This window comes from Lissotriton vulgaris, chromosome 8 (assembly GCF_964263255.1).
Source record: "Lissotriton vulgaris chromosome 8, aLisVul1.2, whole genome shotgun sequence".
NCBI lineage: Eukaryota > Metazoa > Chordata > Amphibia > Caudata > Salamandridae > Lissotriton > Lissotriton vulgaris.
The window spans coordinates 1,305,502,174-1,305,519,758 of record NC_141696.1 but is presented as its reverse complement, the minus strand read 5'-3'; the positions used below and the strand labels follow the sequence as shown (position 1 = coordinate 1,305,519,758).

At 47.1% G+C, this 17,585-nt stretch overlaps 1 protein-coding gene across 1 annotated transcript in view; it reads left to right on the top strand.

Moving 5' to 3' along the window:
- Positions 1 to 17,585, top strand: part of CUL5 (cullin 5) — a 787,955-nt gene that overhangs the window by 697,753 nt on the left and 72,617 nt on the right. Inside the window, exon 18 of the mRNA XM_086935237.1 lies at positions 13,955 to 14,078. Within this exon, the coding sequence (XP_086791363.1) occupies positions 13,955 to 14,078 (124 nt within the window). The remainder of the gene's footprint in view (positions 1 to 13,954; positions 14,079 to 17,585) is intronic.

The following is a 17,585-nucleotide window of genomic DNA, read 5'->3' as shown; positions in this document are numbered from 1 at the left end:
TGATTGCTCTCAATCAAAACAGCATTCTTTGTGGCAATTACTTCGAGTGAGCTAACTGCAGGCACTGTCATCACAGCCTCCTTACCTCACGTTTTTTCCAAAAAAAGTGGTGCTGAGAACTTAGGCGTCCTTTTTGCCCACAGTTGTAACTCCCTTTCATCTGCGATAGTCATTTACTCTACCCACTTTCTATGCACCTCCGCATCCTTCCAAGGAAGAGGAACGTCTCCACCGTCTGGACCAAAAAAGGGCATTATCAGTCTGTCTCGATCGCACTAAAGATTTCCGGGTGGATGACCAACTCTTGATAGGATATGTGGGAGCAAAGAAGGGGCGTGCGGTTCAAAAGAGGACCATCTCACGTTGTCACCCTCTGTATAAAAATCTGTTACTTCCTGGAAAAGAAGCAGCCTCCAGAGGGCCTTAGTGCCCATTACACCAGAGCAAAGGCAGCTACCACAGCCCTCCAGAGTGGAGTACTGATTGCTGATATCTGTCAAGCTGGCAAAAGAGAGTTTCTGCACACGTTTGGCAGACATTGTTGCCTGGATTCACTGGTTTGCAGAGAAGGCCTGTTTGGCCACTCTGCCCTGCAGGATTTTCTGGTCTAAAACGTTTCTGCAGTCCCTCCTCAGAGGAAGGCATTGCTAGGGTATCTGTTCAAAGGTAAGTAATTTGCAGCTAGATGTCTCTATAAGATGGACAAGTTACTTACCTTCAGTAATGCCGTATCTGGTAGAGAACTGATCTAGCCGCTGATTCCTTACCCACACACCCTTCCACCCCGCACTGCGGAATAGTTTAGTGTCTGGGCTGGTTCCCTTTAGGGCCCTAGCTTCTTTTTAACACACCATGGTCAGTCACTTCATGGCTCTGCGCTTCTGGTGTGGAAAGTCATGAAAAGTACTGACGTCACTGTGCCAAAGTGGTGGTTATATTGACGAGGCGGGCGTCACAACGCAGACGAACACGATGCTGTCGTCACACTGAATCGACCAACCCCACCTACTGGTGCGCAGGTTTGCTGCTAAGAAAAATCTTCCAAATCCAGCCTGTCACCTGGAAGTTCAAAGGTAAGGAATCTGTGGCTAGATCATGTCTCTACCAGATCGCACATTACCGAAGGTAAGTAACTTGTCCATCAGGCCATCTACCTTAAATTTCCCACTTATGCTCTTTTGATATGTTGAACTCACTTCTCATTTTTTTCAGAAAGCAACATTCAAAAAGCGAATTATTGGAAGCTCTATTTTCTTTTCCTTCAAGGGCCATTTTACAGTGCATCATCTTTCTTCTTCTCCCAGATCACACTATGTCCCTTTTCAAAAGAGTTGATTTCACATGGTTTCTTCTGAAGTGGTCATGACTCTGAGACCGAATGTGAGAAAGTGGCTCTATATATACTGGACTAGAATGAAGTACAGTGTGTGTATAGAGTCCACCAACCCCAGAGGTATAACAGAGGGTAAAGTCAGAACTGACCTTACTCTCCAAAGTGGTAGCTTGGTCGAGCAGTAAGGCAGTACCAGAGGACAGTGTAAAGCATTTGTTGTACACACTGTCAGCAAAAGGTTTCACACACTCAAGGACTGACTCCAGGCCAATTGCTTTTATATCGACAGATATAGCTGTTTTATTTTTAGAACCAACAGTTATAAAAATATACTTTTCTTGTTACGAGTTCTCTCATGTAATTACTTTGCAAAGGAGCAATAAAGTTTGTGCACACAATTAATACAGTATTGACAGTAAGCAACACAATCCTAAAACAAACAAGCATTGAGCTCAATGGGTTTTCCACATGTAAGTACAGTGGATTACTATATAGATTACTTTAGTAGTCCCAGGACTTGATCTTAGATTCAATCCTGGCGTCTAAGCAGCTGAAACCAGATTAGCAAAAACGTTTTAGTTACTGTAGTGAATTTTCATGAATATAAAGCTGTTTTAAAAGTTCACACTTAAAAACTTTTCAATGGAAATCTGACAATGTTATTCAAAGGGAGAAAATTCAGGTTGCTGGTAAAGTACGATTGTGTTACTTTTGTAACCCAGCACTGGTCTCCTAGGGCCAGCACTGGGGTCTTTAGTCAAAACAGGTAGGTAATCGCGTTTTAGTATTTCGTGTGATTTTTAAAGGATTTTTCAAGTTTTCAAAAGTAGACACACGAAATTTCATAGAAAAGCAGACAATGGAAAATACAGATTACTAGTAACCCCGCTAGGTATTACTTTTGCGGTTCAGTACTGGGCTGAAAGGTACAGTACTGGCTTCTTCCCTGATCACAGGTGAGTACTTTGGAATTTGGACTTTGGCTGATTTTATGTGAATATTTTCAGATTTCAAAACTTCACACGAGTCAAAATGAGTCCATGTTATCCAATGGCAGGTAAGTAAATTACCGGTTTCCATGTGAGTACTTGGTTGGTGAAGTTAAGGTCTGGGCATAGACTCAGGAGTCTCCCAGGTTCAGGTAAGTATAGTTAGTTCACTCCCAGCGGCACAGGGGCAGCCGGGTGTCGCAGAAGGTAGGCCCAGTGATATCCAATAAGGGAAGGGGGGCCTTCAGTTGGTGGCTCCTGGCTAGCAGGCTACGCAGCTGTGGGAGCTGGGCTCCTGGTAACTTGCTCAGGGCAAGAGGGGAAGTAGGATAGGACACAGGGGTCACAGCCAACGGCACTCGGGCGGCTGGGTGCACGGTGCTTTTGAGCCGTCGGGCGCTCAATGTTATCCAATGGGAAAGGTCAAAAAGTAACAAAGGCTGCAGGCTCGGGGACGGAGACTCTCCAGGGGCAACCAGCACTTCGGGAGGTTCGGTTGGGCCCGGCCTCGGCGGGTGCAGAGTGGGCTGGTCCAGGGCTTCCTGGTTGGCACCAGGTGGGTTGTTGCAGCAGAGCCTCTGCTGATGGGAGTCCCAGTCTTCAAGAGGGTCAAGGTAGGCAGGTCCTCCGGGTGTCCCAAGGTTGCTGTCCGCAGGAGTCGCGGGGTTTAAGCAGGAGCAGGTTCCAGGATCGACAGGCCGGTAGGGCTGGGGCCAAATCAGTTGTTGTTGTCCTGTTAGCAGCTGCACGGCGGGTCTTCTTCTTCTTGATCTTCTTTCTTCTTTTCGTATCGCGATCTGAGGAAGGAAGGTTCAGGGAGCCCCTAACTACTGAATTTAGGGGCGTTACAGGTAGGGCAAGGACAGGGACCTATGGCTCCCTGCCCTGGGATGAGTACACCCCCTAGCCTGTTCCTCTCCTGTGGGAGGGGGGCAGGATCCTAGCTGTGATTGGGCAGGGTTCCCCATCTTCAAGATGGCCGGAGCCCAGGGTGGTGCTTCACCTCGTCTCCCCCACCTGAGGGGTGGGGTTGGCACAGGCTGGCACACCCCCCTTCCTGACGTAGTTTTTCCCGCCAGTCTTTCCGCCAGAGTGGGGGGCAGGACTGGTGGGGGCTGGTTGCTGGGTACAGCAAATGGTCTGGAGAAACTCAGAGGCGGCATGCCTTTGAAGCTTCCCCCTGCCCATCCTGGGGGAGGAGACCTAGCACCTCGCCCAGGATTTGCATTGTTGCAGGCCTAGGAGAGCGGGGGCTCTCCTACCCAGGGTTCCAGCAACATGTTTGTTGTGTGGCAGCCTCTGCAGCCACTCAGCCAGACGTGGATTGTAAGTTAGGTTTTCAGGGGGCTTCTCTAAGATGCCTTCTGAAGCATTTTACATTAAATCTCACACTGGCATGGTTCCAAACTTGTCAGTCTTCAGTGTAGCCATTATGATACTGTGGAGTTCGTAATGACAACCTCCCAGCACCATATACTATTAATGGCATCACTGCACTTACACTGCCCAGGAATGGCCCTGGGTACTGTAGGGGCACATGGCTCATGCACCTGGACCCACACCACTGGCATAGGGAACCCAGCTAGAGGGGTGACTGATGTATGCCAGGGCAGTGGGTTTGTGGGCATGACATACAGGGATGTGTGCCATGTCGACTTTGTTTAGTTCTGTACCTAGGCACTCACCCTGCCAAAGGCAGTGTGTGGGTACCCAGGTACAGGGCCCCTAAGGGTGGCACAATAAGTGCTGCAGCCCTTAGGGGTCTTCTCTGGTCACCATGCCCTGGGTACCTATGGTACCATTTACTAGGGGCTGATAGGTGGCCAGAGATTCCAATTGGGTTTTGTTTCAACACAGTTTTTAGGGAAGGAACACAGGCCCTGGGTACCTGGTTGGCCGGATCCCAGGGCACACTCAGACAAAGCACATCAGCAGTCAGAAAAAAGTGGGCGCATGCTAATGCTAGAAACATGGCACTTTCTCACCCCCCCCACCCCTCCCCCCCCAAAAACGAAAGGTGATGAGACTAACCTTGCCTAGGAAGTATTCATTGTCTAAGTGGAAGATCCTGGAAAGTCCATCTGCGTTAGCATGGGCTGTCCCTGGTCTGTGTTCCACTTCAAAGTCCATTCCCTGTAGGGAGATGGACCATCTCAGTAGTTTTGGATTTTCCCCCTTCATCTGCATTAGCCATCTGAGAGGTCTTTGGTCAGTTGGAACCAGGAAGTGAGTTCCAAACAGGTAGGGCCTCAACTTCTTCAGGGACCAAACCACAGCAAAGGCCTCCCTCTCAATGGCACTTCAACGCTGCTCTCTGGGGAGTAGCCTCCTGCTTATAAAAGCAACAGGTTGGTCTTGGCCTTCCTCATTGATCTGGGGGAGGACCACTCCTATCCCCAGCTCTGAGGCATCAGTCTGCACTATGAACTGCTTGGAGTAGTCTGGTGCTTTTAGAATTGGTGCTGAGCACATTGCTTCTTTCAGGGTGTCAAAAGCCTTTTGGCAGCTAACAGTCCAGTTCACTTTTTTGGGCATTTTGTTGGAGGTGAGTTCAGTGCGGGGGGTCACAATGGACCCATATCCCTTCACAAACTTCCTGTAGTATCCAGTCAAGCCAAGGAATGCCCTACTTGGGTCTGGGTGGTTGGAGCTGCCCAGTCCAGGGTGCTCTGGATCTTGGGCTGTAAGGGTTGGACCTGGCCTCCACCAACAAGGTGACCCAAGTACACCACAGTGCCCTGCCCTATCTGGCATTTGGATGTCTTGATAGTCAGTCCTGCAGATTGCAGGGCTTGTAGAACCTTCCCAAGGTGGATCAGGTGATCCTGCCAGGTGGAGCTAAAGACAGCAATATCATCAAGATAGGCTGCACTGAAGGATTCTAACCAAGTTAGGACTTGGTTCACCAACCTCTGGATGGTGGCAGGGGCATTCTTTAACCCAAAAAGCATCACAGTAAACTGATTGTGCTCATCGGGGGGTAGAGAATGCTGTTTTCTCTTTGGCTACTGGGGCCATGCCAATTTGTCAGTACCCTGCAGTTGAGTCAAAGGTGCTTAGGAATTCGGCTGCCCCTAGTTTGTCTATCAACTCATCTGCTCTTGGAATGGGGTGAGCATCTGTCTTGGTGACAGAGTTGAGCCCTATATAGTCCACACAGAACCTCATCTCTCTCTTTCCACCCTGTTGATGAGGTTTGGGGAGCAGAACCTCTGGGCTAGCCCAGGGGCTCTCAGAAGGTTGAATCACCCCTAGCTCCAGCATCTTGCTGGCTTCAGCTTTGATGCTTTCCTTGACTTGGTCTGATTGTCGATAGATTTTGTTTTTGAGATAGTTACTGGCACCAGTGTCCACATCATGGGTACACCAGCTGGTCAGCGTATCGAGACGACGATGCGCCGCTATGGCCCGGGACGCTTTGTTACCAATTATCAAGTGAAGTTTACAACTTTAAAGTGACACGCTTTGAAACTGACACACCCTTGGACCACTGGCCCTCACTTTAGAGATTATCAGATCGAACAAGGGACCAAGACCTCCAGGAGAACTAAGAGACCTGTTGCTGTACAATAATATTTGCGTTGTGTGAACACATTCATTCTCCTACATCATAGATCTTATTATGGTATCAATATCATTGCGTACCCTGGTGGAAGAGGATTAGTCATCTATTTCGTATCACGTAGGCGCTCCGACCCATTCTGGGGTGGGTTACTGCGTTATCATAATTATTTTTCATTGATACAGAATATATACAGAATTTCTGAGGAAGGCTTTGCCGAAACGCGTTGAAAGAAATTTTTCTGTATATAATTATGAGCAACAGTATTGTATCTAATGAATTTTGTATTGTGAATTATATTTGACAATTTGCACAGAAAAAATAATATATAAGAAATAAGAAAAAAGTATTTTAATAAAATAAAATTTAATCAGAAGCACAAGTGTCAGTTGAATTACATTAGACAAAAATAGGCGTCTATAGGATGTGTAAAAACATGCACAAAACCCGGTGCCAATAACTTATTTTTCAAAAACAGTTTTTCCTTGCCAGGGTTTATTCTTTAAGGCAGGGGCCCCTAATCTTTTCTAAAATACACCAGCTGGTCAGACCAGGGGGTCAAGGAAAAGAGGCTAGCAAACTGTTGCAAGACTTGCTTGCAGTCAGTCTGCTGTTGGGGAGTGAGGGTGTCTGAAAAGACTACTCCATCCACTGACCCATCTTTTGGGCTGGAAGAGAGGAGATCAGGGAGAGGCTCACTCTCTGCTTCCTGTTCCTCATCAGTCACCATCAGCATGGTGAGGTCAGCCCTGTCATTGTAGAGTTTGAGGCGGTTCACATGGATAACCCTTTTGGGTGTCCTGCTGGTGCCCAGGTCCACTAAGTAAGTGACCTCACTCTTTTTCTCCAGGATAGGGTAAGGGCCACTCCATCCGTCTTGGAGAGCCCTTGGTGCCACTGGCTCCAAAACCCACACCTGTTGCCCAGGTTGAAATTCAACCATGGCAGCTTTTTGGTCATACCAGTGCTTCTGCAGCTCCTGGCTGGCCTCAAGATTTTTGGATGCCTTATCCATGTACTCGGCTATTTTGGACCTTAGGCCAAGCACTTAGTCCACAATGTCTTGTTTGGGCTCTTGGAGAGGCCTCTTCCAACCCTCTTTCACAAGACAAAGTGGTCCCCTTACAGGGTTGTCAAACAGAAGCTCAAAGGGTGAAAACCCCACTCCCTTCTGAGGCACTTCCCTATAAGCAAAAAGCAGGCATAGCAACAGGACATCCCATCTCCTTTTGAGTTTTTCAGGGAGTCCCATAATCATCCCTTTCAATGTCTTGTTAAACCTCTCAACAAGACCATTCGTTTGTAAGTGGTAGGGGTAGTGAACTTGTACCGGACCCCACACTCCTTCCACATATGTTTCAGGTGCGCATACTTGAAGTTGGAACCCCTGTCTGAAACTACCTCCTTAGGAAACCCTACCCTGGGGAAGACACCCAGGAGGGCCTTAGCAACTGCAGGAGCTGTAGTCACCCTAATGGGAATTGCCTCAGTGTACCTAGTAGCATGATCCACTACTACTAGAATGAATTTGTTCCCTGAGGCTTTGGGAGGTTCCAGTGGACCCACACTGTCCACACCTACCCTTTCAAAGGGTACCCCCACCACTGGTAGTGGTATCAGGGGGGCCTTGGGTTTTCAACCTGTCTTGCCACTGGCCTGACAGGTAACACAGGAGCTCACAAACTCCTTCACTTTTTGGTTCATCTGGGGCCAGTAGAAATGGCTAACTAGCCTTTCCCAAGTCTCGGTCTGCCCCAGATGTCCAGCTAGGGGGATGTCATAAGCTAAAGTTAGGAGGAACTCCCTGTACTTCGGTGGCACTACTACCCTCCTGGTAGCTCCAGGTTTGGGGTCTCTTGCCTCAGCATACAGTAATCCATCTTCCCAATAAGCTCTGTGAGTACCACTGACATCTCCCTTTGCTTCTGAAACAGCTTGCTGCCTCAGGCTCTCAAGAGTAGGGCATTCTCGCTGGCCCTGGCACATCTCTTGTCTAGTGGGTCCCCCTGGGCCCAGGAGTCCACCCTGGTAAGGCTCAAGCTCCATTGGCTCAGTTCCTTCTAGGGTTTCCAAGTCCTCGCCCTGGGGAAAGGGGGCCTGAGAGGTTTGCTGTGTAGAGGCTGGTTCCCCAGTTTTCATGCTTTTTCTCTTCTTTGGTTGGGCCATATTTTCAGGCTCCAGACCTACTTGTTCACCCTGCTGTTTGCTCTGTGCTCTGGTTTGTACACACACCAGTCTAGGGATACCCAGCATGGCTGCATGTGTTACTTGCTCAACCTCCATGGGTTACTTGCTCAACCTCAGCCCAGGCTGAGGTTTCCAGATCATTTCCAAGCAGACAGTCAGCTGGCAGTTGTGGAGAGACCACTACTAGTTTCAGGCCAGTAACCTCCCCCCAATTCAATGTCGCCATAGGGCGTTGGGTGGTAATGCTGTCAGCATTGATGACTGGGTAAGTTTTCCCAATCAGGTATTGCTCTGGGGAAACTAGCATTTCCTTCACCATAGCGATGCTGGCACCTGTATCCCTCAGGGCTTCTACTTTAGTCCCATTAATGGAGGGGTATTGTAAATACTTTTTACAGTTGGGTGGCCACCCAGCTACACTGGCAAATTCCATGTCCCCCAAGGAGACTAGACTAGCTTGAGTGTATTCCCAGATTTGCTCTGGGCACTCCTCTGATCCCATCTGTAGATTTACTGTCCCTGGAGTAGCTGGAATGGGTGCCTTAGGGGCTTTGTTGTAGGGGCAGTTCTTGTCTACAGTTAAATGTCTCAACTTCTTACAGTTGTTACAATAGGCCTTGTTAGGATCAAAGTTTCTTCCCCTGTAGGGCTGAGGCACATAGGGAGAAGTTTGGGACCCACCCACCTGCACAGGTTTTTGGGGCCCTTTGGAAGACTCAGACTTTTTATCTTGGGGATTCTCACCACCTTTCCCCTGGGGAGGTTTTGTGACCACTTTCTTTTGGTCACCCCCAGTGGCTGTCCTTGTCACCCTAGTCTTGACCGAGTGGCCTGCCTTCTTTACCAATTCTTGGGGAGAAATTAGACCTAGGTCTACAAAATGCTGCTGCAACTTTTCATTTGTGCAATTACTCAAAATGTGTTCCTTCATAAACTAATAGTAAAGTCCAGTAAAATCATGCACAGTGTGTCCAGTTAACCAACCATCCAGTGTCTTTACTGAGTAGTCTACAAAATCTATCCAGGATTGGGTCTGGGTTTTGTGGGCCCCCCTGAACCTAATTCTATGCTCCTCAGTAGTGAGTCCAAATCCCTCTATCTGAGTTTTCTTCATGAATTCATAGGACCCTGCATCTGGCCCAGAGAGGGTCAGAAGCCTGTCTCTGCAGTTACCAGAGAACAGATCCCAGAGAAGTGCCCCCCAGAGAGGTTTATTTAGTTTTCGGATATCACAAGCCCTCTCAAAGGTTGTGAACCACTTGGTGATGTCATCACCTTTCTCAAATTTAGGGACAATCCCTTTTGGGATTTTAGGATCATAAGATTGCTCTCTATCCTTGCTATTGGAATTGCTGCCACCAGAGATGGGGGGCTAAGCCCATCTCTTTTCTTTTTTTTTCTAGAGCCAGAAGTCTGGTCTCTAGGTCTGATCTCTTGGCCAACTTTGCTAAGAAGTTGTCCTCTCCATTGGGGTTCTCCCCAATGTATTCTCTGGGGCCCAGTCCACCTGTGTGGTTCTCAGGCTCCCAAAGGCTAACTCTTGGAGTCAAGGGTACAGTGACCCCTTCTTCCATAGGAATGCTGGGGGGGATCATTATCATCCTCCTCATCCATTCCTTGTTCCTCTGGCTGGGTGTCACCTTGCTCAGAGGGGTGGTCTTTTCCATATTCAGGCAAGAGCTCCTGGTGCCCTTGTTTGGTTGGATGCAGACCTACAGTTATTTTTTTAACTTTGCATAGGGCCCTCAATTCGTGGAAGTCCAAGTGCAAGTAAGGTGTGAGGTAGAGTTCCTCCACCAGGTTTACATTATCTTCACTAACAGCTGGTTTTTTTGAGACATTCTAACCTGACAGTTCTAACCCTCTACCCTAGCTTGTAGTGACTTTTATTTTTCAAAAATTCTAATGGGACTTAAGCAGGGCCCTGCCAGACGTTTAGTTTTTTTGGAAAGGACCAATTTCAGAATTCTAAAGGCAATTTATGAGTTCTGTCGTGTGATCAGATGGTAACCAAGTAGTCCAACAAATGCAAGTTTGTATCCCACCGCTTATCCACCAATGTGAGAAAGTGGCTCCATATATACTCGGTTAGAAAATCTTCCAAATCCAGCCTGTCACCTGGAAGTTCAAAGGTAAGGAATCTGTGGCTAGATCATGTCTCTACCAGATCGCACATTACCAAAGGTAAGTAACTTGTCCATCAGGCCATCTACCTTAAATTTCCCACTTATGCTCTTTTGATATGTTGAACTCACTTCTCATTTTTTTCAGAAAGTAACATTCAAAAAGCGAATTATTAGAAGCTCTATTTTCTTTTCCTTCTTTTCCTTCAAGGGCCATTTTACAGTGCATCATCTTTCTTCTTCCCCCAGATCACACTATGTCCCTTTTCAAAAGAGTTGATTTCACATGGTTTCTTCTGAAGTGGTCATGACTCTGAGACCGAATGTGAGAAAGTGGCTCTATATATACTGGACTAGAATGAAGTACAGTGTGTGTATAGAGTCCACCAACCCCAGAGGTATAACAGAGGTTAAAGTCAGAACTGACCTTACTCTCCAAAGTGGTAGCTTGGTCGAGCAGTAAGGCAGTACCAGATGACAGTGTAAAGCATTTGTTGTACACACTCAGTCAGCAAAAGGTTTCACACACTCAAGGACTGAACTCCAGGCCAATTGTTTTTATATCCACAGATATAGGTGTTTTATTTTTAGAACCAACAGTTATAAAAATCTACTTTTCTTGTTATGAGTTCTCTCATGTAATTACTTTGCAAAGGAGCAATAAAGTTTGTGTACACAATTAATACAGTATTGACAGTAAGCAACACAATCCTAAAACAAACTATAGCATTGAGCTCAATGGGTTTTCCACATGTAAGTACAGTTGATTACTATATAGATTACTTTAGTAGTCCCAGGACTAGATCTTAGATTCAGTCCTGGGGTCTAAGCTGAAACCAGATTAACAAAAACGTTTTAGTTACTGTAGTGAATTTTCATGAATATAAAGCTGTTTTAAAAGTTCACACTTGAAAACTTTTCAATGGAAATCTGACCATGTTATTCAGTGGGAGAAAATTCAGGTTGCAGGTAAAGTACGATCGCGTTACTTTTGTAGCCCAGCACTGATCTCCTAGGGCCAGCCCTGGGGTCTTAACTCCAAACAGGTAGGTAATTGCGTTTAAGTATTTCATGTGATTTTCAAAAGTAGACACAAGAAATTTCATAGAAAAGCAGACAATGGGTTCCTATGGAGAAAATGCCGATTACTAGTAACCCCGCTAGGGATTACTTTTGCGGTTCAGCACTGGGCTGAAAGGTACAGTACTGGCTTCTCCCCTGATCACAGGTGAGTACTTCGGAATTTGGACTTTGGCTGATTTTATGTGAATATTTTCAGATTTCAAAACTTCACACTTGGAAAATTTTCGAGTCAAAATGAGTCAATGTTATCCAATGGCAGGTAAGTAAATTACCGGTGAGTACTTGGTTGGTAAAGTTAAGGTCTGAGCATAGACTCAGGAGTCCCCCAGGTACAGTTAGTTCACTCCCAGTGGCACAGGGGCGGCCGGGTGCAGAGGTAGGTAGGCCCAGTGATATCCAATTAGGGAAGGGGGCCTTCGGTTGGTGGCTGCTGGTTAGCAGGCACGCGGCTGTGGGAGCTGGGCTCCTGGTCACTTACTCAGGGCAAGGGGGGAAGTAAGATAGGACACAGGGGTCAAAGCCAGGTGGCTGGGTGCAGGGTGCTTTTGAGCCGTCCGGCGCTCAATGTCTTCCAATGGGAAAGGTCAAAAAAGGAACAAAGGCTGCAGGCCCGGGGACAGAGACTCTCCAGGGGCGACCAGCACTCCGAGAGGTAAGTTGGGATCTTGGAGCACAGGTAGGTACCCCAAAGGGAGGCACAGGAGGCTGTAGGGCGCCGGGTGCAGGGGTGTCTTTGGGTGTCGGAAAAGCTTACACTCGGCTGGTCGCGGTTGGGGTGGCCCCTGGTTCTGAGTCTGCTGGTTCGTCGAGGAGGGTCTTTGGGCACTAGACTTCGGGTCCCAGTCGCCGGGGGGGACGTCCTCGTGGTCTTGGTTCGGTTGGGCCCGGCCCGGGCTCAGCGGGTGTAGAGTGGGCTGGTCCAGAGCTTCCTGGTTGGCACCAGGTGGGTTGTTGCAGCAGAGCCTCTGCTGATCTGAGTCCCAGTCTTGAAAAGGCTCAAGGCAGGCAGGTCCTCCGGGTGTCCCAAGGTTGCTGTCCGCAGGAGTCGCCGGGATTAAGCAGGAGCAGAGTCCAGGATCGACAGGCCGGTAGGGCTGGGGCCAAGTCAGTTGTTGTCGTCGTGTTGTTAGCAGCTGCACGGCGGGTCTTCTTCTTTTTGATCTTCTTTCATCTTTTCGTATCGGCATCTGAGGGAAGGTTCAGGGAGCCCCTAAATACTGAATTTAGGGGCTTTACAGGTAGGGCAAGGACCGGGACCAATGGGTCCCTGCCTTGGGGTGAGTACACCCCCTAGCCTGCTCCTCTCCTGTGGAAGGGGGGCAGGAGCCTAGCTGTGATTGGGCAGGGCTCCCCATCTTCAAGATGGCCGGAGCCCGGGGTAGTGTTTCACCTCGTCTCCCCCACCTGAGGGGTCGGGTTGGCACAGGCTGGTACACCCCCCTTCCTGGCGTAGTTTTTCCCGCCAGTCTTTCCGCCAGAGTGGGGGGTAGGACTGGTGGGGGCTGGTTGCTGGGTACAACAAATGGTCTGGAGAAACTCAGAGGAGGCATGCCTTTGAAGCTTCCCCCTGCCCATCCTGGGTGAGGAGACCTAGCACCTCGCCCAGGATGTGCATTGTTGCAGGCCCAGGGGCGCGGGGGCTCTCCTACCCAGGGGTCCAGCAACATGTCTGTTGTATGGCAGCCTCTGCAGCCACTCAGCCAGATGTGGATTGTAAGTTAGGTTTTCAGGAGGCATCTTTAAGATGCCCTCTGGTGCATTTTACATTAAATCTCACACTGGCATCAGTGCGGGTTTAATGTGCTGAGAAGTTTGGTACCAAACTTGTCAGTCTTCTAGTGTAGCCATTATGGTACTGTGGAGTTCGTAATGACAGTCTCCCAGCACCATATTCTCTTAATGGCATCACTGCACTTACAGTGCCCAGGAATTGCCCTGGGTACTGTAGGGGCACAGGGCTCATGCACCTGGGCCCACACCACTGGCATAGGGCACCCAGCTAGAGGGGTGACTGATGTATACCAGGGCAGTGGGTTTGTGGGCATGGCATACAGGGATGTGTGCCATGTCGACTCATTGTTTAGTTCTGTTCCTAGGCACTCACCCTGCCAAAACCAGTGTGTGGGTACCCAGGTACAGGGCCCCTAAGGGTGGCACAATAAGTGCTGCAGCCCTTAGGGGTCTTCTCTGGTCACCATGCCCTGGGTACCCAGGGTACCATTTACTAGGGGCTGATAGGTGGCCAGAGATGCTAATTGGGTTTTGTTTCAACACAGTTTTTATGGAAGGAACACAGGCCCTGGGTACTTGGTTGGCAGGACACACTCAGTTAAAGCACATCAGCAGTCCGAAAAAAGTGGGGGCATACCAATGCAAGAAAGATGGCACTTTCTGAGACCGAATCTGGTGGAGCCCCCCTTGCCGTGAGATCCGGGAATGCTGTGTTAAGAGCATATAATAGTGATCCATCTTTCCCTTTAAACTTGGGGTGCATGAATCTGTGCACCAAATAAATTATTCAACAAATGTGTAGACTTTAGAAGTAACGTGACATATAGTCTGTTAGCTACCCAGGTAAGTAACATAAGCTTAACTAAAGTAAGCAGTAACGGTAGTGCCAGATGTATACATCATAACTTAAGTTGTTGGCTTACTTTCACTACTCCCTTTTTTTCAGAAAAAATGCTAAAGTTCAGAAAAGGGGAAAGATAAATTTGATTGGAAGGTTGCAGCTCACCACGGAAAGAATGAGAGAAGAGGAGAATGAAGGAATAGTTCAACTAAGAATATTAAGAACCCAGGTAAGTAAAATTTGTGAGGTAGTAAGGGATTTCTTCAGTTTTGTTTCAACAAATAAATATTAAGATGCATGAATGTTTTGTTTTTTAACCACAAATACAAAACCTGCCCTCAACTTTATCGTTTAATCTTAAATTTATTACCAAGATGCACTTTAGAGTGTGTGTGTGCGTGTGTGTGAGTGCACGCGGGTGTTCCCGGATGAAGCAACCTGTTAGAATGTTTTGCTGAACATTACTCTGGGGCCTTTCCTTCATTCTGTGTCTTTTTTTGGTTTGGTGATTGCTCAGTAAGCTCATTTTGAGATATAAGTCAAATTGTGAGTCATCATTGTCAGTGTGCCAGTGCTGGTTGCATGTGTGATTGTTCACAAGCACCAGAACAAAAGGGAAAATTAATTGCAAACCATAAATATTTTTTAAAAAATGTGCAGTTGACACTAACCAACTAACCCTGTCAATGTTCATGTTCATGTTTGTAGCATGTTCATGTTTGGTTTCCAGGCTTTATAATCTTTTCTAGAGCCTTTTATGGAGGTAAGCAGTTAAACCATCCAAGCTCTGTGATTTCACCTTTCTGAAGTAGTCTGTAGCACTGCTAATTTATTTCAACTATGATGTTCTTCTGCTACCAATTAGATACTAACCTCTGAATGCTTGCATATAAATATTTTTAGGTTTTACGCACCTTGAGTTGCTATACATTTTAACAAAATACATGTGAAAGATGTAATTCATTTCTCTTGTATAAGTGTTGGCTGCACCCTCTTCTAGGTTTATTACATGTGTTTTACTGCATCTGTTGCCTTTCTGCTACAAACAATTTCTGTTAGATACATCATTCTGCAGATTATTCACACTGAGTATGGCAGTAGGTGTGAGACCAGTCCCAAAATCTTTTTCCTAAACAGCAGCCCTGGAGTGCCACCTGTTTGTGCCATGAAGCTCCACCCATGACTCTGTTTTCCAGACATGTAATCACTTGCGTATAATAAGCTCCAACCGGTACACTGACATAAGTTCCTGATTTTTCACAGCATATTGACCTGATTTGCAGTGCTAAGTTATGACAGCGACTAGGTTAAATGTCTCCAACTAAAGTTTCATTGTTCGATCCCTGTTGTAAGAGCAGCAGCCATCTTTATTGGATCCTTACAACAATGACGACATGTGGTGTCTTGCATCAAGCAATAACGCTGTAGTGTGTGCTTTGTGGTCCTTAATACACATGAAGGGCATCAGGAAGCAGAAGGCCAAGGAATGAAGTGACAGCCAAGGGTATCCTTTCTACTACAGGTTGGTCTCCAGTTAGGGAATGATATCCTGAAAAGATCTTTCTAAAAAAATGCAACAGAAAAAGTTAAATTCTCTTCTTCAGAGAAACAATCCTGTTCTCAGAACCATTCAGTCAAAAATTGTCCCAGAAGTCAGGCTCTGAGTCAATTACAAAGTTGCAAAACAATCTGCTAGTATTTCTGATGCCAACTGCCAACCCCAGTCAGGTTGAGGCCTTCTATCTGGCTTTGTTAGCTATCTCAAGACTGCTTGAATACTCTCCTGGCCACTCTCCTAGAGTGGATTCCCCTGGGCGACTCTGGAAGCTTCAACCCAGATGTCCCAAAATTCAGTTTTTTCATAGTCTCTCTCTACGCTGCACCTAAGAAGTTGCGGACTGCTGTACCATTCCGTCTTTGTCCTGCATCATCTACAATGCCGCTCTCAGGATCAGTCTAGGACTTGCATTCAGAGTTGTTGCATGCTCTGCCTTTTAAGTTGACTGAAGTATCTTAGTGGCACAAGAGTAATTTGTCTTAGTGAAGAAGTTGTGCTCTAGCTCTGACACAATTATCATGCTAAATTAGAATTATGGATGCACAGAAGAAGGTGATTAAAAGCCCCTCCCCAACCCCAAATAAACCAACATCATCCGGGGTAAGTGTCTCCCACTTTCGACGAGTTGGGACTTGATCATGACGTACCACTGGGTCATCCAGCTGAGCTGCAGGGGTTACGCTCTACCGTTCCCTGACCCTTTTCACTCCATCACTATGTGCTCTTCGGTCTACACCTCGATTTTGTAGGCAGAGGCCCTTGATGAACTAAGGAGTCTTACACACGGCGCTCCATAAGAAAGGGGCACCAGATTTTGCTCCATTTACTTTTTGATCTTCAAGAAGGCCGGTATGTCTGAGATCCATTCTGGATTTGTGCCTTTTGAACTTTTTCATTCAGCAGGACACATTCAAGATGTTATCTCTGAGCCAGGAAGCTGGCCCTGTATGTGGTAGATTGGCTTCTTTGCACATCCAAGACACTTACTTCTATCTTCCAAACCTCCCTTGTCAAAGGCATGTCCTGATGTTTGCTGTGGAGGTCCCAGTGCTATCAGTTTGCAGTCTTGACACTCGGGCAGAAGACTGCATCTTGTTTTTTCACTCAAGTGTTTGCAGTTGAGGCAGCTTCTCTGGTGCTGTCAGAAGTCTGTTTCCATACTGTGACAGCTGGTTGGTGAAGACTAATCCCCATACTGTGACAGCTGTGTCCTAGAAGCTTCCTGCATAAGGCCTTTCCTCCTTCTCGGAGGATAATGAATATTCTAGAGATGATCATGAGATTTCTAATGTAGTCGCAGTTCCCAGTTTTACAGGTCTCACACCTGCTTTGCTCATAGCCTCATCCATCCTGCTGGTTACTCACACCAGATGGTGGTTGAGGGCCTTCCAGTGATGTCTCTGAAGGCACTATCACCAACAGCAAAGGGATCCCTTGCCTTACGTGCAGCTCTTCTCTTCCAGTTGGTTGACCCAGACCTACACTGGTAGATGGACAGCTCCAATTTTGAGGTGGGCCATCCATTGAGCCCACTGTAAGCAGATTATATTGTGGTCACTTTGGAATTCCTGGAATTACTACATCCAACTGAAGAGATTAGAGCAATCTCTTCAAGAAAATTGTGCAACCTGTGCTTTCGACCTCTGAACCCTTGTTCCCCGTCAACAATGCCCTTATTGACTCTATCCTAGTTACTTGGTCTAAGCCATTCTCAAGTCCCTGCTCCATTGTGAAGCATCACAGGCAACCAACAGGTGATCTATAGCTTTTGATGCAACATCTGGTCCCAGAGAGCTTTGTAGTATGCTCTTCCATGAGCAAAGAAAATCAGAATTATGTTTCTACTTCTCAACAGAGATTGTAAGCAAATTGCTAACCTTGCCAAAGGACATGAGCAACGTATTAGCTCGGACATTAAATGATCAATATGTTTTATGTTTCTGATGGATACTTCTAACTGCAGATTCCTCACCTTATGAATTTTCTAGAAACATCAGACTTGATCCAGAAACATCAGAGGAGTACTCCGGCACGCCAGTTGGCGGCATTGACGCCTCACTGCTGACATCATTCTGCTCTGGAAGTGAAGAGCAGAGATGCATATAAGCTCCTGCCATGAGTGCTGTTATCAATTTATTTGTTATTACTCCTTTAGACATGGATCAAGAGCTACTCTTT